Here is a 22,073-nt window from a genome sequence, read left to right as displayed (position 1 = left end):
GGTACTATTGTTTGTACAGATGAGCATGGTACCTTCAGGCGTTTGGAAATTGCTCCCAAGGATGAACCAGACTTGTGGAGGTCTACAATTCTTTTTGCTGATTTCTTTTGATTTTCCCATGATGTCAAGCAAAGAGGCACTGAGTTTGAAGGTAGGCCTTGAAATACATCCACAGGTACACCTCCAATTGACTGAAATGTTGTCAATTAGCCTATCAGAAGCTTCTAAATCCATGACACCATTTTCTGGAATTTTACAAGCTGTTTAAAGACACAGTCAACTTAGTGTATGTAAACTTCTGACCCACTGGAATTGTGATACAGTGAAATAATCTGTCTGTAAACAATTGGTGGAAAAATTGTCCTAACCGACTTGCCAAAACTATAGTTTGTTAACAAGAAATTTGTGGAGTGGTTGAAAAACGAGTTTTAATTACTCCAACGAAAGTGTATGTAAACTTCCGACTTCAGCTGTCGCTACTCTCTTTCAACATAGGTGTGATTTGCACTGCTTGATCCCAATTGCCTGGCTCTATTTACTTCAATAGCTAGATTTCCATCCAATGGGCAACAGATTTTCAAGACTTCAAAAATCAGCATAAAAACTAAATTAGCATTCTCCCAGCAGAGGTTTGTGTCCATCAAACTTATTTTATTCCTCTTGTTTGTTTTTTTTAGTTGATTTCTCTGTTTTTTTAAACCGCTTCGTGGGAAGGGCTTGAAAACAATCATTTCACTGTAAAGTCTACACCCATTGTATTCTGCACATGTGACAAATAGCTTTTAAGCTGCATGAAATTGTATGTGTAATGACAGAATGCATATAAAATGTACTTTTGCGGTTAATTCTCAGGTACGGTAACTAATAACAGAAGTTCAATGTGTTTCAATCACATTTTCAACTCTACTGATGGGTTTGTCACAGAAATTGTTAATTACACAAGTATGCTGGTAAAGTGGACAGGGTGGGTTATATGATATGAATAAGAACAAGATCCTTTTATTTGTTAATTGGCAGCCAAGCACCAATCATCTTGTCACCAACATTCAAATAATGGCCTACCGTCAATATTTTGGGGAAACTTGCAAGATCACCGTGCATTTAACCACCATGTGAAGTTGATCATAGCTTGTTTAATCTGCATATAAACTCATGCTTTTTCACGTCGTGTTGTGCTGGTAGGCCTACAATGTAACATATCATTGCGTTACTCTGAGATTACTTCGATATGATGGTTATTATATCAATATTTCTACCGGAATTGTCGCTTAATCAGTTATCCACCCTTGTCTAGCGTATTTTGTTTTTGGAAATGAGGATATTTTACCGACACATTTCCTGTTTCCATCAGGCCGTCAGTTAATTCATCCGCATGCAATGGTTGGATGGAAACCTGGTTACTGAAGCCATAGATGCAAAGCTAATGAATGTGTTTCTCTTCACTCTCAGATGGTTCTCATGCTGACCCCTCCATGGTTCGACCCACCGGACCCAATCTGATGATGAACAGGATGCAGAACCCTGCAGGTAAGTTGTTCCTACAGTTGAAGTCGGAAGTTTACTTCCACCTTAGCTAAGTACATTTAAACTCAGTTTTTCACAATTCCTGGCATTTAATCCTAGTAAAAATTCCCTGTCTTAGATCAGTTAGGATCACCACTTTATTTTAAGAATGTGAAATGTCAGAATAATAGTAGAGAATGATTTCAGCTTTTATTTCTTTCATCACATTCACAGTGGGTCAGAAGTTTACATACACCAAATTAGTATTTGGTAGCATTGCCTTTAAATTGTTTAATGTTTCAGGTAGCCTTCCACAAGTTTCCCACAATAAGTTGGGTGAATTTTGGCCCATTCCTCCTGACAGAGCTGGTGTAACTGAGTCAGGTTTGTAGGCCTCCTTGCTCACACACGCCTTTTCAGTTCTGCCCACACATTTTCTATAGGATTGAGGTCAGGGCTTTGTGATGGCCACTCCAATACCTTGACTTTGTTGTCCTTAAGCCATTTTGCCACAACTTTGGAAGTTTGCTTGGGGTCATCCATTTGGAAGACCCTTTTGCGACCAAGCTTTAACTTCCTGACTGATGTCTTGAGATGTTGCTTCAATATATCCACATAATTTTCTTCCCTCATGATGCCATCTATTTTGTGAAGTGCACCAGTCCCTCCTGCAGCAAACACCTCCACAACATTTTGCCACCCCCGTCCTTCACGGTTGGGATGGTGTTCTTCAGCTTGCAATCATCCCCCTTTTTCCTCCAAACATAATGATGGTCATTATGGCCAAACAGTTCTATTTTTGTTTCATCAGACCAGATGACATTTCTCCAAAAAGTACGATCTTTGTCCCCATGTGTAGTTGCAAACCGTAGTCTGGGTTTTTTTATGGCAGTTTTGGAGCAGTGGCTTCTTCCTTGCTGAGCGGCCTTTCAGGTTCTGTTGATATAGGACTCGTTTTACTGTGGATATAGATACTTTTGTTCTGGTTTCCTCCAGCATCTTCACAAGGTTCTTTGCTGTTGTTCTGGGATTGATTTGCACTTTTCGCACTAAAGTACGTTCATCTCTAGGAGACAGAACGCGTCTCCTTCCTGAGCGGTATGACTGCTGCGTGGTCCCATGGTGTTTATACTTGTGTACCATTGTTTGTACAGATGAACGTGGTACCTTCAGGCATTTGGAAATTGCTCCCAAGGATGAACCAGACTTGTGGTGTTCTACATTTTTTTTCTGAGGTCTTGGCTGACTTCTTTTTGATTTTCCCATGATCAAGCAAAGAGGCACTAAGTTTGAAGGTAGGTAGGCCTTGAAATACATCCACAGGTACACCTCCAATTGACTCAAATTATGTCAATTAGCCTATCAGAAGCTTCTAAAGCCATGACATAATTTTCTGGAATTTTCCAAGCTGTTTCAAGGCACAGTCAACTTAGTGTATGTAAACTTCTGACCCACTGGAATTGTGATACAGTGAAATAATCTGTTTGTGAACAATTGTTGGAAAAATTACTTGTCATGCACTAAGTAGATGTCCTAACCTACTTGCCAAAACTAGTTTGCTTACAAGAAATTTGTGGAGTGGTTGAAAAACATGTTTTAATGACTCCAACCAAAGTGTATGTAAACTTTCGACTTCAACTGTATATGCTCAGCTTAGTTTGCTGCTTGGCACAAACCGAACCAGTCTGAAGGGTGGACATATAATGGTGGCTAATGTGTGTTACTGGTTTGCTCTCTCTCGTCTGTCTCAGGGATGAATCAGTTTGGACAAATGGGTATGCAGTCATTAGGTCAGAGGTCAACGCCTCCCCTCCCACTTGGTGGACCTCTAAATCAGGTTCGTCGCCATCTCTCATTACAAATATCCAAATTAAGTTTAACTGCATTCAATATTGATAGAAATGTATTATATTTTAACCATGGTCTCATTAGAACAAAATTGAGTAATTTATCTTGTTCGGTCTCACTCAGATGGGTATGGGGCCAACGCGGATGGGGCAGCCCAACGTGGCCCAGTACCTCCCTCCTGGTCAGTTTCCTGGGTCCAGTCCTGGCCTCGGGGCTGGCACAGTCGGCATGAACCATCCAGGGCCACAAGGAGGCGTGGCACAGGTAAATAGATACTGGAACCGATGCTATGTAAGTAAAGGGTGACAGTAAAGTAGTTGTTGGCTATAGACTCTAACCGTCTCCTCCATGGTGTTTTCCAGCAGGCCCAGATGCCCACGCCGCCCACGCTCCCGGTCAGCAGCCCTGCAGCCCAGCCAGGCTCAGTGGCAGGATCAGGGCCCTCCCAGGGCTCTATGGGGCCAGGCAGTGTAGGTGGAGGCCCTCCTTCCAACCTGCAACTGCCAAACTCCTCTCAGCTCAACTCACACCTGCACTGCCCCCCCATCCGACAGAACTCCCCCTCCCCGGCACGCAGCCTCACGCCAACCCCTCATCAGACGCCGCCTGGTCTGCCAGGCTCGCAAACCCCCCAGCCTCACACGCCCAACCCGCCCCAGGTTGCCGCTCCGCTCCCGCAGCAGCAGCTAGCGTCGTCACAGCCAATGGGGCAAGGAATGAACTCGGAGAAGCCCAGTCAGCTCCAACAGCAGACAAACGGTGGTGGAGCTTCTGGAGTCCTCAGTCTGGCTCAGTCTGTGCCTACCCAGAATGCCCATGTGCCAACCCAGCTTCCGCGAACTCCAGTGAGTAGTTTTCCCCCATAGTCTCACTAACCCAACTCCTTGTGGTTGTCAGAAGTTATTTTCTTTGGATTTCTAAGCTGATCCCTGATCTCTGGCTATACCTCCCATATACCGTCACGTTTCTGAGATTTCCCTCGTTGCCTGGACAGACACCTTAGCCGTTCTCTTGCCCTCTGTTCCTTGTGCGTCTACGTCTTTGCCTGTTCACTCTTTTCACTATCTTTCTTGGCTGGTTCTGTTATTCATTTCCTTTCCATTAACTTTTCTCTCTCTGTCCTCCCAGCTGTCTCAGAAGTCTTCACTGACGGCAGACGGCCAGGCTTCCACTCCGGCCTCGGTGAGCAGCGTGGACCCTAGCTCCCAGCTGACCTCGTCTGACGCCCCTGCCCCAGCTGAGCCCAAGATGGAGGTGAAACAGCAGGACGATGAGGATGCCGAGGACCAGGGTGAGGGGAAGGCCTCTGGGAAGATGGGCAAGGGACAGGCAGACATCAAGTCAGAGGAGAAACCTGAGGTGAGGCTTCCAGTTTTTCTAAGGCAGGGGTCCAAAAGCAAAAGACAGTGCTAGCTAGTCAGCGTGGTGAAGATTATTTTACACACAGCTAACAGATTTGATTACATTAAGGATGATGTCTGGAAATGTGTATAGGATATTGAACATAATGTCCCCTCTCAGATTAAGAAGGAGAAGCCTTCAGGCGACGGCTGTAAGGGCGAGCCTATGGACACATCGTCATCGGTAGCAACGCCGAAGATGGAGGACAGAGACAGGAAGCCAGAGGTGAAGACTGAGCCCAAAGACGAAGAGGAAAGGTCGGGGGCATCGGGCACGCACAGCTCCCCCGCCAGCGCTCAAAACAAGAGGAAAAGTAAGACCCCCACCCCTTACTCTTTCCTCTCTTCTTCATAGGAGTAATGTACCTGGAGTAATGTACCTCAACATTTGTTTCTCACCTAGACATGGTGTATAGATCTAGGCTATGAATCTTTGAAGCGACGTGTGTATTCACCGATAAACAGCCTAAATCAAAAACAATTTTTCACATCTTTCTTGCTCCTCCTTTTCCACTACTTGCACTGCCAACATCCCCACTTCCTCTCCTCTGTCACTCCCTCTCTCCTCCTCTTTCCACTACCCCAGTCTTTAAGCCTGAGGAGCTGCGTCAGGCTCTGATGCCCACCCTGGAGGCCTTGTACCGCCAAGACCCTGAGTCTCTGCCCTTCCGCCAACCGGTGGACCCCCAGTTACTGGGAATACCCGTACGTATTCGAACTAGTAACAAAACTAACCTGGTAAGGGACTGCGCTGGCTTCCATTTTGCTTCCCTCTAAAAACGTTCTTACCGTTCTTTTTAGTTCATTTTTCTCTCATTCCTTTTTCATTTTCCTTTTTCTTTCATCCCTCTCTTCATCCTTACCACTGCCACATGTGTGCAAGAGTGGGGTGAGGGAGTGACTGTTGGCTAGGGGAGTTGTAGTGATACTGTGTGTGTGTTAGAGAAAGCTGTCTCAATCCTGAATTTTAGTGTTATGTCTCTGCTCAGGTAGAGTATACTATACATCAAACGTAGGTCAGTTGGTTTTTACTGTAGGTTCTTGGGTAGGTGTGCGTGTGTGCGTGTGTCAGCTCATGCTTGCTTCTCTCGAATTCTCTTACCCCACAAAAAAAAAAACATCAATGCTATGTACATTTTTTTTTAAATTGTTTTGCTTGTAAACCAAGTTAGCAGAAATCAATAAGTCTGTCAGTAACATTTAAGAGATGCAAATTTAAACCTTTCTGTCTGTTAGAATTTAACAAAAATATTTTTGGATTGGTTTCTACCGGTCAGTTTTGATTAAAATCAACACTTGAGAGGTGGTTTGGCCCTGGCCATGAATGTTAGACCCCTGGGCCTTGTTAATGGCGGCTTGTGTTTTTGCCTTTTATCAGACTTCAAAAGGCCGAAAATAAGCAGCCATTTTATCAGTGGCACATCACCGTTCTGCGTTTAAAGTAACATGCCCTAAAAGGGAAATTTACTAGCCAAAAATGTTCATAGCCCATTACTTTTATTCTTTCAACTGCCTTCTTTCAATTGCATTTTTTTTTCTCCCACATATGCCTATTCATAGAAGCTTTCTAGACAGTTCCTCGCCAGTAATAAGTATTGTTGAAGTTGATTGTGAGTTATGTGAAGAGTTGTGCCAATGCCTGTATGTAGCAGTAGTGTATCTCAGATAATGCTAATAGCTAGCAAATCAAATATCTCAGACCTCTTATTGAACACCCGTGAAGAGATACCCAGGCAATGTCTGGCACTAATTACAATAATTGTACGCCATTGAGGCTGCATGTACACAGGCAGCCCAATTCTGATCTTTTTCCCCCAATTATTGGCAGAGGAGCTCATCTGATTGGTCAAAAGACCAATTAGTAGAAAAAGATCAGAACTATAGGCTGACTGTAAATGCAGCCTGAGAGGGGGATTTAATATCGTATGGTCCTCACCATAGTTTTAATTCTCCTCAAGCAGTGCTAGGGCACACTTACTCTATTCTCAGAGGTCATTGGCACACTTCTCCTCAGTAACCCTCAATAGCCCCAGTGATGCACCTGACCCCAGAACACCACCTGGGTATTCAACATGAACACACAACCAGGCTCAGAAACTGCTCAAATACTTTTAACATGCTTTAATAACTAGCAATACCACACTTTTATAAGTGCAGGGATTTATCCATCCACAATGGGATTATCACACCTCAATTTCCAATACACTTGTAGAAACAACACTCATAGTTGTTGTAATTGAGCTCAGATTAATGGAATGCAGCATACTTTGTGCCATGTGTTCATGCATCACAGGCTGCTGTGTCCTTTATTTGTCAAAGTGAAGGGTCTCATTTCCTGTTTGTGTTTCCCTGGAGACGGAGAGAGATCCTTGGCTTTGCCCCTTTGTCTCAGTGCTCTTGGCTTTGACTGCCGTGTTGCCAACCTCCATGCTGCCAGTTTACCAGCGTGTGTGTTGTTACTGCCTGACTGACTGATGTTACTGCTCTGTTCACCTCAGCTTTGCACCCTGACTCATGCCCTGAAAATGTTCTCCTTCAGGAGAGTCTGTAGAGGAGAAAGCGGTTGCTCTGGAACCGTCTCACTGCTTGAAAAACAAACACAAATTTACAGTGCACAACAGGTGCTTTTCCTGTCATTTCTGATAACTGTTGGATGTAAAAGTTGGTCTGCCTTCAGAGTACTAATCTAGTCTTGATTTGAGGAGAAGTTTGATTTTGGGCAGAATGGGAGGGGACAAGCCTGGCCACCCCAGTGTCCTTCCTTGGCCTGTTCCCCATTTTAATGTAGCAATGGTGCAAAGTTTGAGTGGTGAAGGGGAGAATCTGTCATGTCTCTGTCTGCATGTGAACCTCTCTGCAGCCATCAACATTGTCCCCTGCACCCTCTTCTCTCCCCTGCTCCGGTTCCACCTGGATGTCCACCACAACTTCTGCTACTTCAACTACAATGATGATGATGATGATGATGATGATGATGACGACCATGGTCTTCTCTACCCCCCCTGCATCAATGACCACATCCCTTTTCTCCCCACCTTCCTTTCCGGACTGAACTGTAACCTTGTTGACACCTGGACTTGGTCCTCTCCAGGACTACTTTGACATTGTAAAGAACCCCATAGACCTGTCGACGATAAAGCGTAAGCTGGACACGGGACAGTACCAGGAGCCCTGGCAATATGTGGATGACATCTGGCTCATGTTTAACAACGCCTGGCTGTACAACCGCAAGACGTCCCGCGTGTACAAGTACTGCTCCAAGCTGGCCGAGGTGTTCGAAGCTGAAATCGACCCGGTCATGCAGGGCCTTGGCTACTGCTGCGGGAGGAAGGTGAGTGGATGTGTGTAACATCAGTCATTGAAGACAGCACAGCTTTCACCTTCTCTCCTTACCACTGCCTGTTAAACATACTATCGTACAAAATAATTGGCTTCCTGGATAAGTATTTTTCAGTACATAGACTATCTCTTACTATGTCCTCTTATGTTTGCAGCTTGAGTTTTCCCCCCAAACACTATGCTGCTATGGGAAACAGTTATGCACCATCCCGCGCGACGCTGCTTATTTTAGCTACCAGAACAGGTAAGGGGCGTACAGAAGCACAAACAAACTCACATACCCAGACACTGAAAGGAACAGGGTCATTCATACCCTCAAGCGTTCTCGCTCACACACACACATACACAAGTCATGTTTTCTACATATTTTATATAAATCCACATTTCACAAATCTACTTGAGTGATTGTCTTATTGTGATGTTATTGTGCATGCTGATATTCTCTGCAATATAGCATTGTTCAATCACAGATGAGTTTTAATTGGCTTTAAATGGTTACACCCTGCCACCATTTTCATCTTCATCCTTCACCAATTTAATTTTCACTTTTGACATTTACAAAGTGGGTTCCCTGTCTTGAGATTATTTTGAAATCTACATGTTTTCACTAGTCTACTTAGAATATATAGAGAAATGTATTGATTAATTACAGGTAAGGAATTGAATCAAACTGATATTTGGCAAATGGATAGATAATTGCTTTTGGACACAATACTTCAAATAAGACGCAGGGCGATATTGCTGCACAGCTGCAGTGAACACTTTGATCTGCAGAACATTTCAGTGAACAAAGCTGTGGAGCTGATTGGCTTGATTCATTTCACCGTGAGGACAGAATCACTATAGTGTAGTTACGTTAGGGCAACATAGTATTAACAACCTCACTACATGTATGATAATTCCCCTCCAACACAAGAAAGGAACCCTCTTTATAAATGGAGCAGAAGGATGATGGGTCGCTGTTGCACTACCACTTGCTTTTCCTCAGCCACACTGTTTTTTGAGCCCCCCCTTTGTTACTGTGTTAACTTAAAGGGATACTTTGGGATTTTGGCAAATTAACTTGTGGATTAAATTTGTCTGTCGAGTATGAAGGAAGAGAGGTAGTTTCATGTGGCAATGCTAACTAGCATTAGCACAATTACCCATAGTCTTCCAGTCATTGTGTTAACGCTAGTTAGCATTTTCGCTAGTTAACTTTCTTAAACACACTGAGGCATAAAAATGTTCGACCAGTTCATCAGATTCTAGGGAAGTAGATAAAGGGCCTCGCTCCCAAAATCTCAGAGTATCCCTTTAATTATGTTTTCGTCCACTCACTGACTGACACTAATCTGTGCTTTGCATTGGATCTCTGTCCTCGTTGATGTTATGTTCTCCATGTTCCTCACTCTTCCCATCCTATTCATCCCTCCATCGTCCTCGTCTGACCTGTAACGATTTATTTCACGCTTTTTTTAATATTCATTTTGCCCTCCCTTCCCCCATCTCTTCCCTTCTCTCCCTCCTTTTTTAACGCTTGTGATGTCTGCATTGGCCTGCTTTGGTGTGACCAATCATCCACTCCAAATTTTAACCGCAAAATCAAAACACCTGCCCACACAAAAACCCTGCATCATGATTGGCTGCTACCTGGCGACGACCTTGCCCTCTGCTCTTCTCCTGGCCTGTCCTGCCCTGCCTGATTGGTGACTGCTTCCTCGTGCCTTCTCTGTGATTGGCTGTGCGGTTGGCGAATGGTCTAGTTCACCACAATTTGGGCTTCTTGCTGACAGGTACCACTTCTGTGAGAAGTGTTTCAACGAAATCCAGGGCGAGTGCGTGTCCCTGGGGGATGATCCTTCTCAGCCTCAGACGTGAGTACCAGCCCCCCCCCCCCCCCCCCCCACACCATGTTAATACTGACATGGTTCTTCTATTGCTCATTTTGATGACATGTAAATATTGTTTGGTTCCCTTGATTTATCAATGCGTTTGAGAAATGTTTAAGCTCTTCAATGGGACTTCTCTTTCTCCCCATCACTGAATACCTTTTCAGTCTCTCCCTTAGTGAAATGGTCAACTTAAAATAAAGATCAAATGCATTTCTCTCTCCTCTACCTCTTAAGGCAGTTCACCTCAACTGCCGTCTCCATCCTTTTACTTGATTTCTGCCTCTTCTCTCTTCAGCCAAAACCCCAACATACTGAGGGCTCCTAATGTTCCAAAAGTGTTAGATGATGTTTTCAAAATGTCTGAATCCTAGCCTGTATAAAGCCAGAGCCTGCTCTTATTGCTTGTGACTTCTTTGTGGCTGTAATATAGTACATTGTATTTCTGGCCCAGTGATTGGCTTGAGTCTGTTCTTACCTCCCACACTCGTGGGCCTCTCTCCCTCCTCTTCACAGGTCCATCAGCAAAGATCAGTTTCAGAGGAAGAAGAATGACACGCTCGACCCAGAATGGTACCTACTCTTTTTCCCCTTTACATTTGATCTGTGCTTGGTGTCAAACCATACGTTTTCCATGTGGTACATTTGCAGAAACTTTAGATACTGTGAAATATTTGTTAACTGTAATATTTCATCTTTACTGTGCTTTAGTCAGTTACTCTAGGTTATCGTCATGGCTTTTGTGTTTGAACTGTTCTGCTAGTTGAACCTCCTGTTGAGAAGATAATGACTTTTTCCATGTGTGACACATGGTATCAATAACCTGTGACTCTCTGTCCACCTCTCTCTTTTCTGTAGGCTTGTGGAATGTACCGACTGCGGGCGTAAAATGCACCAAATCTGTGTCCTGCATAATGACACCATATGGCCGGCAGGGTGAGCCAACTTGCATACACATTCTGTACATCTTACGTTAATGAGACTGTTAGAACTGTGAAACCGCCCACTTTATTCCAAGGTGCAGTTCCAGGTTCAATCTTACCGTGGTTGTGTTGCCCGTTTGCCATCATGACCCTCAGCAATACCATACAACATTCATTGCAGACAACTTATTCAGTAGGGCAAAGAAGTGAAGCTGAAGGCCACTGAGAAATGGTAAATAACAAATGCATGTATGATGTATTTGAAGTAATGAAATAAAGTGTGTTCCTTTTCCTCTCCACAGCTTTGTATGTGACAGCTGCCTTAAGAAGGCCAATAAGACGCGGAAAGAGAACAAATACGCGGCCAGAAGTAAGTGGAGTAAGTATAAAAAGGGGGTTGCTCATCTACCGTCATCTTCATCTGGGGTGTCAGTCTGTGTCTCCCCTCCCCTCTCCAGTCACTCAGCCGTTTCTTTTCGGTGTTCTCTTTATCCCTCTTCTCCTTTGGTGCTGTTACTGACACATGCTAATTTCCTAAACACACATCCCACAAGTATAACACCGTACTTTCATGTGAAGACACAATTGACTTTTTCCCCCCTTCAAAATCGTTTAAATTTATGATTTGGTGCACTGTGTATTCCAAATAATTTTCTTATTTCCTCCGAGGCAGTCTGGTTTAATTCCCTACGCACTGATACACTACTCGAGAGGACGAGTGTTCCAGTTAACACACATTCTACCTTTTTCCATTTCCATGACCCAACCCTTTTGTATCTCCCCCTCCCTCCCCAATGAAAATGTTATATGTAACCAACCCTATTTTTGTATTTCAGAAGCCAGTCCTCAGACAATAGTTGCCGCTGCCAGTCCGCTGCAGCTTTTTCTGGTTCGATTTCACTCTTATCCCAGGCCTGTACACACTGGCCATGGCAAAACATTGTCATTTAGGGTTTCTCGGTTTACTGTTTGCTGTTTTTAAGGTTTATGTGTCACCGAGGCAGTCATGGACCTCCTTTTTATTTATTTGTTATTGTTGGAGCCTTATTTATGTCATCTTTTTTTCCTCAGTGGGTGTCCACTGTCCAGAAATCATCATATTTTGGGTGAATTGTTTTCAGTTTGCAATGGCATCGATACTCACGCTTTTCCCCACAACTTTTTGACAGTTGTCCTGTTTTTGCGAGCCTAAAATCCTTCCACGTGTGGAAATTCTTACCTCCCCCATCCCATTCTCCACACCCTCAATGAAGGCAACGTTTTTAGGGAGCCACAGGTAGGCGAGCAGGCGTGCAAATTAAAAGGACCAACTGGCCTAGACTCATACAAGGATCTCAATGAAATATGTATTGAATGGAAGAGGAGGAAATGTCCTTATATGGTGTCAGATCTAGTTTACACCTTGTCATCTCTTTTGATTTATTGAGTGTTCAGAGGATTAGTCCAAGTCGATTAGTCTCATGTTGTTAGTTGCCAAATTGACAAAGCTATCAGGGCATTTTTGTTGCCTTAGACTGACTCCAGAGTACTCTGAAACACTAGAAGCAGTCAGTGGTTGAGTTTGTATGCTTCTGACTTGCCCTTTTATAAAAACATTTTTTAACTGTCAGATTAGAGCCCAGTGGTTCTTCCGTCTTTAATGTCACTAGTGAAGTTCTCTGCTCTGAGCTACTTAACAGACATAACCCCTATACACCCACCTACCACCCCAGACTGGGTTGGCTTTTACCGAAACCATGTGACCTTTCCTCTAATCTCTATCACCCATTTCCTCTCTTCCTTCCGTCCTCCATCATTCCTCCTCTTTCTCCCTCCCTCTCCCATTCTATTCTTCCCCTACTTAATTTTCACAGGGCTACCTCAAACTAAGTTGGGCAGCTTCCTAGAGGGGCGAGTGAATGACTACCTCAGGCGGCAGAACCATCCAGAGTCTGGTGACGTCACTATCCGTGTGGTCCATGTCTCCGACAAGGTGGTGGAGGTCAAGCCAGGCATGAAGTCCAGGTGAGAGTCTTGAGGGGTAGTGATCCTTTAATATGGAGTCAAATATACACTACCGAGGAAGATGTCAACTTGATCCTAGCGTAAATGGACTCACGGTTCATGTGGGATTTCAATTGGTCCCATTGTAGACTGGAGAGTTAGACTTATCCTAACAACGTTATCTGTTCTCGTGGGACAGCGCCTATACAGTGTTTGTGTGGGTGTGTCTACTTATGTTGTCCTTTAACTGATACAGGTTTGTGTGGGTGTGTCTACTTATGCTCTCCTTTAACTGATACAGGTTTGTGTGGGTGTGTCTACTTATGCTGTCCTTTAACTGATACAGGTTTGTGTGGGTGTGTCTACTTATGTTGTCCTTTAACTGATACAGGTTTGTGTGGGTGTGTCTACTTATGCTCTCCTTTAACTGATACAGGTTTGTGTCTACTTATGCTGTCCTTTAACTGATACAGGTTTGTGTCTACTTATGCTGTCCTTTAACTGATACAGGTTTGTGTCTACTTACGCTCTCCTTTAACTGATACAGGTTTGTGTGGGTGTGTCTACTTATGCTCTCCTTTAACTGATACAGGTTTGTGTCTACTTATGCTCTCCTTTAACTGATACAGGTTTGTGTCTACTTACGCTCTCCTTTAACTGATACAGGTTTGTGTCTACTTACGCTCTCCTTTAACTGATACAGGTTTGTGTCTACTTATGCTCCCCTTTAACTGATACAGGTTTGTGTCTACTTACGCTCTCCTTTAACTGATACAGGTTTGTGTCTACTTATGCTGTCCTTTAACTGATACAGGTTTGTGTGGGTGTGTCTACTTATGCTCTCCTTTAACTGATACAGGTTTGTGTCTACTTACGCTCTCCTTTAACTGATACAGGTTTGTGTCTACTTACGCTCTCCTTTAACTGATACAGGTTTGTGTCTACTTACTCTCTCCTTTAACTGATACAGGTTTGTGTCTACTTACGCTCTCCTTTAACTGATACAGGTTTGTGTCTACTTACGCTCTCCTTTAACTGATACAGGTTTGTGTCTACTTACTCTCTCCTTTAACTGATACAGGTTTGTGACTACTTACGCTCTCCTTTAACTGATACAGGTTTGTGTCTACTTACGCTCTCCTTTAACTGATACAGGTTTGTGTCTACTTACGCTCTCCTTTAACTGATACAGGTTTGTGTCTACTTACGCTCTCCTTTAACTGATACAGGTTTGTGTCTACTTACGCTCTCCTTTAACTGATACAGGTTTGTGTCTACTTATGCTCTCCTTTAACTGATACAGGTTTGTGTCTACTTACGCTCTCCTTTAACTGATACAGGTTTGTGTCTACTTACGCTCTCCTTTAACTGATACAGGTTTGTGTGGGTGTGTCTACTTATGCTCTCCTTTAACTGATACAGGTTTGTGTCTACTTACGCTCTCCTTTAACTGATACAGGTTTGTGTCTACTTACGCTCTCCTTTAACTGATACAGGTTTGTGTCTACTTACTCTCTCCTTTAACTGATACAGGTTTGTGACTACTTACGCTCTCCTTTAACTGATACAGGTTTGTGTCTACTTACGCTCTCCTTTAACTGATACAGGTTTGTGTCTACTTACGCTCTCCTTTAACTGATACAGGTTTGTGTCTACTTACGCTCTCCTTTAACTGATACAGGTTTGTGTCTACTTACGCTCTCCTTTAACTGATACAGGTTTGTGTCTACTTATGCTCTCCTTTAACTGATACAGGTTTGTGTCTACTTACGCTCTCCTTTAACTGATACAGGTTTGTGTCTACTTACGCTCTCCTTTAACTGATACAGGTTTGTGTGGGTGTGTCTACTTATGCTCTCCTTTAACTGATACAGGTTTGTGTCTACTTATGCTCTCCTTTAACTGATACAGGTTTGTGTCTACTTACGCTCTCCTTTAACTGATACAGGTTTGTGTCTACTTACTCTCTCCTTTAACTGATACAGGTTTGTGTCTACTTACGCTCTCCTTTAACTGATACAGGTTTGTGTCTACTTACGCTCTCCTTTAACTGATACAGGTTTGTGTCTACTTACTCTCTCCTTTAACTGATACAGGTTTGTGTCTACTTACGCTCTCCTTTAACTGATACAGGTTTGTGTCTACTTACGCTCTCCTTTAACTGATACAGGTTTGTGTCTACTTACGCTCTCCTTTAACTGATACAGGTTTGTGTCTACTTACGCTCTCCTTTAACTGATACAGGTTTGTGTCTACTTACGCTCTCCTTTAACTGATACAGGTTTGTGTCTACTTACGCTCTCCTTTAACTGATACAGGTTTGTGGACACCGGGGAGATGTCCGAGTCCTTTCCCTACAGGACGAAGGCGCTGTTTGCGTTCGAGGACATAGACGGGGCTGACGTCTGCTTCTTCGGCATGCATGTGCAGGAGTACGGTTCAGACAGCCCTCCGCCCAACCAGAGACGCGTGTATATCTCTTACCTGGACAGCGTGCACTTCTTCCAACCTCGACACCTCCGCACAGGTGTCTACCATGAGATACTCATAGGGTACCTGGAGTACGTCAAGAAGTTGGGGTAAGAGACCAGGCCCTTTTTTAATTTTTTTATAACTAAGCTCAACCTATTAGTGGGCATAGATTCCTGAGAACATGACTTGACCTCATCACTCTAAACATAGTGTAATGATATGTACTAAATCTCTAAAGGGTCGGTTGCAGATTTCATTCTACTTTACTGTTCTAATAAGATTCACTCTTTCCAGTTGCTGTTCTGATTCTTCAACCCTACCTCTCCCATGGCAGGTTTACAACGGGGCACATCTGGGCTTGTCCCCCAAGTGAAGGGGACGACTACATCTTCCACTGTCATCCTGTGGACCAGAAGATCCCCAAGCCCAAGCGTCTACAGGAGTGGTACAAGAAGATGCTGGACAAGGCTGTAGTTGAGCGCATTGTACATGACTACAAGGTGACTACAATCAGTTTTGTTTTGTCAGACATAGCACAGGCTGTGCCAGGCAGAAATCCAACTGCTTTCTTCTGAGGTAATTGTATGCATGGAGTCGTCGTCCCCCCCCCCCCCCCCCCCTTGACACATCTTATTCGTGCTCTGTTTCAGGATGTCTTCAAGCAGGCCACAGAGGACCGTCTCACCAGTGCCAACGAACTACCATACTTTGAGGGGGACTTCTGGCCCAACGTGCTGGAGGAGAGCATCAAGGAGCTGGAGCAGGAGGAGGAGGAGAGGAAGAGGGAGGAAAACAGCACCTCCAGCGAGAGCGTAGATGTGAGTGTAAGGACTTCAATACAACAGAAGAGAGGAGTGTTTTTGTGAATATGCTACAGGGTGTGGGATATTGGTTGTCCTCAATAATAACATGATAGGAGTAGATGTTAAGTATTGCTTAGAAGATAGACATTGAACCATTGCTAATTGGGTCAATTTCGAGGCTGCTTCAGATTCAGTGCTTTAATGGAATGTATTGGCGTTAATCTGGTGTTCTCCACACATAGGCCCCGAAAAGTGACAGCAAGAATGCCAAAAAGAAGAACAGTAAGAAGACGAGCAAGAACAAGAACAGCAGCCTGATCCGAGCCAATAAGAAGAAACCAGGGATGCCCAATGTGTCCAATGACCTCTCCCAGAAGCTTTACGCTTGTATGGAGAAACACAAGGAGGTATTTGATGCTGTCGCCATCTTCTAAACAAAAGCCACACACACAAACACATATTCTCAGTCCCAGTGCTCATCCTTTCTTCTCTGCCCCATACAGGTGTTCTTTGTGATCCGTCTCATCGCTGGCCCCACTGCCAACTCCCTGCCCCCCATCACGGACCCGGACCCCCTAATGGCCTGCGACCTGATGGATGGGCGTGACGCATTCCTGACGCTGGCCCGGGACAAGCACCTGGAGTTCTCCTCCCTGAGGAGAGCCAAGTGGAGCTCCATGTGCATGCTGGTGGAGCTACACAATCAGAGCCAGGACCGCTTCGTCTACACCTGCAACGAGTGCAAGGCCAGCGTGGAGACACGCTTCCACTGCACCGTCTGCGAGGACTACGACCTGTGTATCACCTGCTATAACACTAAGGGCCATGAACACAAGATGGAGAAGCTGGGCCTGGGCCTGGACGACGAGAGCAACAACGCAGCGGCCGCTGCCACTCAGAGCCCCGGGGACTCCCGCCGCCTCAGCATTCAGCGCTGCATTCAGTCCCTGGTCCACGCCTGCCAATGCCGCAATGCCAACTGCTCCCTGCCGTCCTGCCAGAAGATGAAACGTGTGGTGCAACACACCAAGGGATGCAAGCGCAAGACCAATGGTGGCTGCCCCATCTGCAAGCAACTCATTGCTCTGTGCTGCTACCATGCCAAACACTGCCAGGAGAACAAGTGCCCCGTACCCTTCTGCCTCAACATCAAGCACAAGCTCCGCCAGCAGCAACTCCAGCACCGTCTCCAGCAGGCTCAGATGCTTCGGAGAAGGATGGCCAGCATGCAAAGGGTGGGCCAGCCTGCCTGCGGTGGAGGAGGACCTCCTGGGGGGCTGCCATCACCAGGTAACAATGGCACCACAGCACCCAGTACACCCACATCAGGAGGCACCCAGCCCCCAACACCACAGACACCCACCCAGCCCAATATGCCTCCTGGGCCCCAGCCAGGGATGGGTGGTGGAGGAACTTTGCAGCAAGGTGGGATGCCTCAGCAGCACCACCAGCTTCACCACCAGTTTCAGCAGATGCCTGGAGGAGGGGGGATGATGAACTCCCCCCAGCAACAGCAGATGGTTCCTCAGGTCCAGCAGCAGTCCCAAGCCTCAAACACTCAACAGCTCCAGCAACACCCCAACAGCCTGTCCCCTTACACCAACAGGCCTCCAGGCTCCTCACCGCACCCTCCGTCCCAAGGCAAACCGGGCCTGGGACCAGCCACACCACCTCAGCAGCAACCACCACAACAGCAGCCCAACCCTGGCCAGCCTTCTATGCCCCAGCAGCAGCAACCTCCTTCAGGGCCTCCTCCAGCGGCTGTCGAGATCGCCATGAAGATTCAACAAGTGGCAGACGCCCAAAGGAAGATGTCCCTCCAGAGGCAGGCGGCGCAGGCAGCTGGCATGATGCCTCCGCACCCTCACCACCAACAGCCCCAGGTCCAGATGGGCATGGCCCACCCTGGGGTGGGCATGGTGGGGGCCCAGGGGCTGCCTCCCCAGGCTCAGGCTGCTGCCAGGGCTCACATGGAGCAGCTGCAGCAACAACAGCAGCAGCAGCAGCAGGGTCCTCCAGGTATGATGGTGGGCCCTGGCCCCATGCAGCAGCAGCCCCAGCAGCCTAACCCCCAGGGCCAGCTGCCTCCACAGGTGCAGCAGCAGAGGGTTGGTCCCCCGCTTCAGAACCCCCAGCAACAGTGGGCCGGCCAGGGAATGCCACCCCAGAGGCAAGCCATGATGGGACATCCAGGCATGGTGGCGCCTCAGCAGCGGCAGCAGGCTCAGGGACCTGGTGGGTTGATTGGTATGGTGCAGCAAGGTGGTGCGGCTGGGGGTGGGAACCTCCCGCAGGCTGCCCTTCAGGAACTGCTGCGTACCCTTCGCTCCCCCAGCTCACCCGAGCAGCAACAGCAGGTGCTCAACATCCTCCGCTCAAACCCTCAGCTAATGGCTGCCTTTATCAAGCAGAGAGCCTCCAAGTATAAGGGGGGCCCAGGACCCCCAGGAGCCCCTGGCGGGCCAGGTCCAGGCAGAGTTCCAGGAGGTATGGGTGGCCAACAGGTCAATGTGAATGCTGTGGCTGGTCAGCCAGGTATGCACATGGGTCAGGGAGTCAACATGCCCACCATGACCCAGCTACAGCAGCTACAACAGCAGCAGCAGCAGCAGCAACAACAACAGCAACCGCAGCAGCAGCGTCCTTTGCTTAGTAGTTTGCAGCAGCAACAGGTGGCAGCACTTCAGCAGCATCAGCAAGGAGGGATGCCAGGCCAGCAGGCACCTAACATGGCCAACATAAATCCCCAGTTCAGAGAGCTCCTTATGAGGAGACATCTCCAACTACAACAGCAACAGCAGCAGCAACAGATTGGGAACCATGCCCAGTTCCAGCAGCAGGGCTACATGGGCCAGCCGGGCATGGCCCCCCAGCAGCCTGGTCAGGGCCAGTCTGGACTGCAGCAGCAGCCTGGAGCCCAGCCAGGGCAGCAGCAGCAGGGTTACCCCAGCACGGTGGCCCAGCAGCAGGCTGCTGCAGTGCTCCAGCAGAGGCTCCAGCATCAGCACCAACTTCAGATGCAGCAGCAGCAGCAGCAACAACACCAGAATGCCATGGTGGGCCACCAGGGGGCTGAGGGGGGTCCGGGTCCTGGAGTAGGCGGCCCCCCTCAGCAGCCCCAGCCCCCGCAGTGCGCCCCCCAGCCGCAGTCCTCCCAGGCTCTGCTCCAGCAGGCACTGCACCAGAGGCTGCTTCAACAACAGCAGCAGCACCTGGGTGGGGGCTCTCCGGCCCAGCACAGCAGCCCCATGAGCCCCCAGCAGCAGATGGCCCAGTCCCCTCACCTGCAGGGCCAGACGCTGTCTACGTCCCTCAGCAACCAAGTGCGCTCGCCACAGCCCTCCCCGCGACCCCAGTCCCAGCCACCACACTCTAGCCCCTCCCCGCGCATGCAGCCCCAGCCTTCCCCTCACCATATCTCCCCACAGACCCAGACAGGCTCCCCGCACCCGGGCCAGCTACCCCAGCACCACCCTGGTATGGTGGTCCCCTCTCAACAGCCGCCTCAGCAGCAGAACTCAATGGACCACTTTGGGTCAGACCAGAATGCCATGCTGTCTCAACTCAGTGGGATGGGTGGTCTCCATGGGCCTGGAGGACCTGACATGCTGTCTGGGAACAGCCAGGACCTTGGGCAGAACATTAATCATAACACTTTAGACATGTAGCCTCGCCGTGCTTTCGGGACTGCACCTGGGACAGTGTTAGCCTTTTCTTTTTATTTTTTTTACTATTAATATTATTTAATGTTTTCAATAAAAAATACATTGAAGTGAACTTCCTATGGGAGATGCAACTATAAATCAACACGTCGATTAATTAATAAATGAATGGTAAGTTATTGCTGTTAATATATTTTTTGCCAATTGTGTACAAATAGGGGGATGGTATCTCCCTTAGAGAATACGACGCAGGTAATATTTTTGGGGTTTGGGACTATGGGAGTATTTGCCTTTTTAAGAAATGTTTAAGATAAAAAAAAAAAAAAAAATACAAAATAAAAATGTAAGAGCAAATGATTTAATGCAATGGACTTATTGTAATTTATCCATAAATCAGTTTAGCAGAGTGATTTGGATTAATATTATTATAAATCCAAACATCATGCATATCTTTCTTTTAAGTTTGGGTTTACTTTATTTATTTTTGTTTTTTAATGGTTTGTTGGCATATACCCGAAGACTGCTACAATTCACATAGAATATATTTTTGTTATTGAAATGGGGGTGGGGTTATTTCATTTCACTGATGTCTGGGTTGGGCTTTCAATCTGGAATAAAATGAGTGTTTTTGTGGATGAGGGCCTGCTGCAAGTTTCAGTGGCCAATGGAGACTACATTTGAAATGCCTAGCCATTGGACATCAATACTGGAAGGGCCATCCCTCTCACTGAACACACATGCCCTCCCTCACCCTCATGTGTGAGCACTCCTGTAAGACACTTAGTATTGGAGGTGGGGGGCACATACCTATATGCCTGTAAAGTTTAGAGTACATGAGGTATGGGGGGGGGGGGGGGGTCCGCCAGTGCATAGGACATTACGGTTCTTGTAAAACAGAGGGAATGGATCCAAATGAACTGTGCTGCATAGAACTGAGGAAGGGGAGAGTTGTGACCAGTCACACTCTGCCTCACCCTTACTTTTCCCTCTGGACTTAACCCCAGCAGCTCAAGAGCCCAATGCACTGGTCCCCTTCTCCTGCCCCAAAATAATTGCTGTCCCTCCTCCCAACCCCAATTTATCTTTCTGCTCAGAACTTTGAGAGTTTAATTTAATATTTTTTACTGTACAAAGAACTGTGGACTCAAATACTGTTTTTTATAATAAAATGAAAATGAATGATGTGCTGAATATTTTTTTATTGTAGCTAGTCAAATTAAGAGTGCATGTTATTTTGGGGTGGGGGGGATCGACCTAAATACAGTGGGGAGAACAAGTATTTGATACACTGCCGATTTTGCAGGTTTTCCTACTAACAAAGCATGTAGAGGTCTGTAATATTTATCATAGGTACACTTCAACTGTGAGAGATGGAATCTAAAACAAAAATTCAGAAAATCACTATGATTTTTAATTAATTTGCATTTTATTGCATGACATAACTATTTGATCACCTACCAACCAGTAAGAATTCCGGCTCTCACAGACCTGTTAGAAGCCCTCCTGTTCTCCACTCATTACCTGTATTAACCGCACCTGTTTGAACTCATTACCTGTATAAAAGACACCTGTCCACACACTCAATCAAACAGACTCCAACCTCTCCACAATGGCCAAGACCAGGGAGCTGTGGGGCTCCATGCAAGATCTCACCTTGTGGGGCATCAATGATCATGAGGAAGGTGAGAGATCAGGCCAGAACTACACGGCAGTAATCAATGACCTGAAGAGAGCTGGGACCACAGTCTCAAAGAAAACCATTAGTAACACACTACGCCGCCCTCGATTGAAATCCTGCAGCGCACGCAAGGTCCCCCTGCTCAAGCCAGTGCATGTCCAGGCCCGTCTGAAGTTTGCCAATGACCATCTGGATTATCCAGAGGAGGAATGGGAGAAAGTCATGTGGTCTGATGAGACAAAAATAGAGCTTTTTGGTCTAAACTCCACTCGCTGTGTTTGGAGGAAGAAGAAGGATGAGTACAACCCCAAGAACACCATCCCAACCGTGAAGCATGGAGATGGAAACATCATTCTTTGGGGATGCTTTTCTGCAAAGGAGACAGGACGACTACACCTTAGGAGAATGGATGGGGCCATGTATCTCGAGATCTTGGCCAACAACCTCCTTCCCTCAGTAAGAGCATTGAAGATGGGTCGTGGCTGGGTCTTCCAGCATGACAATGACCCGAAACACACAGCCAGGGCAACTAAGGAGTGGCTCCGTAAGAAGCATCTCAAGGTCCTGGAGTGGCCTAGCCAGTCTCCAGAC

General features: G+C 46.4%; 1 protein-coding gene across 7 annotated transcripts in view; it reads left to right on the top strand.

Annotated features, from left to right (window-relative positions):
- Positions 1-20,986, top strand: part of LOC110538375 (histone acetyltransferase p300) — a 36,160-nt gene extending 15,174 nt beyond the window's left edge. For 2 of the 7 annotated variants that reach the window (XM_036938439.1, XM_036938436.1), the window contains exons 11-29: positions 1,450-1,527; positions 3,255-3,340; positions 3,475-3,615; positions 3,714-4,196; positions 4,480-4,710; positions 4,873-5,065; positions 5,338-5,489; positions 7,843-8,082; positions 8,246-8,334; positions 9,836-9,946; positions 10,478-10,534; positions 10,820-10,897; positions 11,187-11,263; positions 12,738-12,888; positions 15,186-15,446; positions 15,674-15,839; positions 15,990-16,163; positions 16,385-16,549; positions 16,646-20,986. In XM_036938439.1, coding sequence (XP_036794334.1) covers positions 1,450-1,527; positions 3,255-3,340; positions 3,475-3,615; positions 3,714-4,196; positions 4,480-4,710; positions 4,873-5,065; positions 5,338-5,489; positions 7,843-8,082; positions 8,246-8,334; positions 9,836-9,946; positions 10,478-10,534; positions 10,820-10,897; positions 11,187-11,263; positions 12,738-12,888; positions 15,186-15,446; positions 15,674-15,839; positions 15,990-16,163; positions 16,385-16,549; positions 16,646-19,810 — 6,098 coding nt within the window. In that variant the 3' untranslated portion in view covers positions 19,811-20,986. The remainder of the gene's footprint in view (positions 1-1,449; positions 1,528-3,254; positions 3,341-3,474; positions 3,616-3,713; positions 4,197-4,479; positions 4,711-4,872; positions 5,066-5,337; positions 5,490-7,842; positions 8,083-8,245; positions 8,335-9,835; positions 9,947-10,477; positions 10,535-10,819; positions 10,898-11,186; positions 11,264-12,737; positions 12,889-15,185; positions 15,447-15,673; positions 15,840-15,989; positions 16,164-16,384; positions 16,550-16,645) is intronic. The other 5 variants (XM_036938442.1, XM_021625150.2, XM_036938441.1 and 2 more) reach the window with 5 other exon arrangements.
- The last annotated feature ends 1,087 nt before the right edge of the window (positions 20,987-22,073 follow it).

This window comes from Oncorhynchus mykiss, chromosome 12 (genome assembly GCF_013265735.2).
Source record: "Oncorhynchus mykiss isolate Arlee chromosome 12, USDA_OmykA_1.1, whole genome shotgun sequence".
Lineage (NCBI taxonomy): Eukaryota > Metazoa > Chordata > Actinopteri > Salmoniformes > Salmonidae > Oncorhynchus > Oncorhynchus mykiss.
The sequence above is the reverse complement of the archived record's forward strand: the minus strand, read 5'-3'. Positions and strand labels throughout refer to the sequence as shown.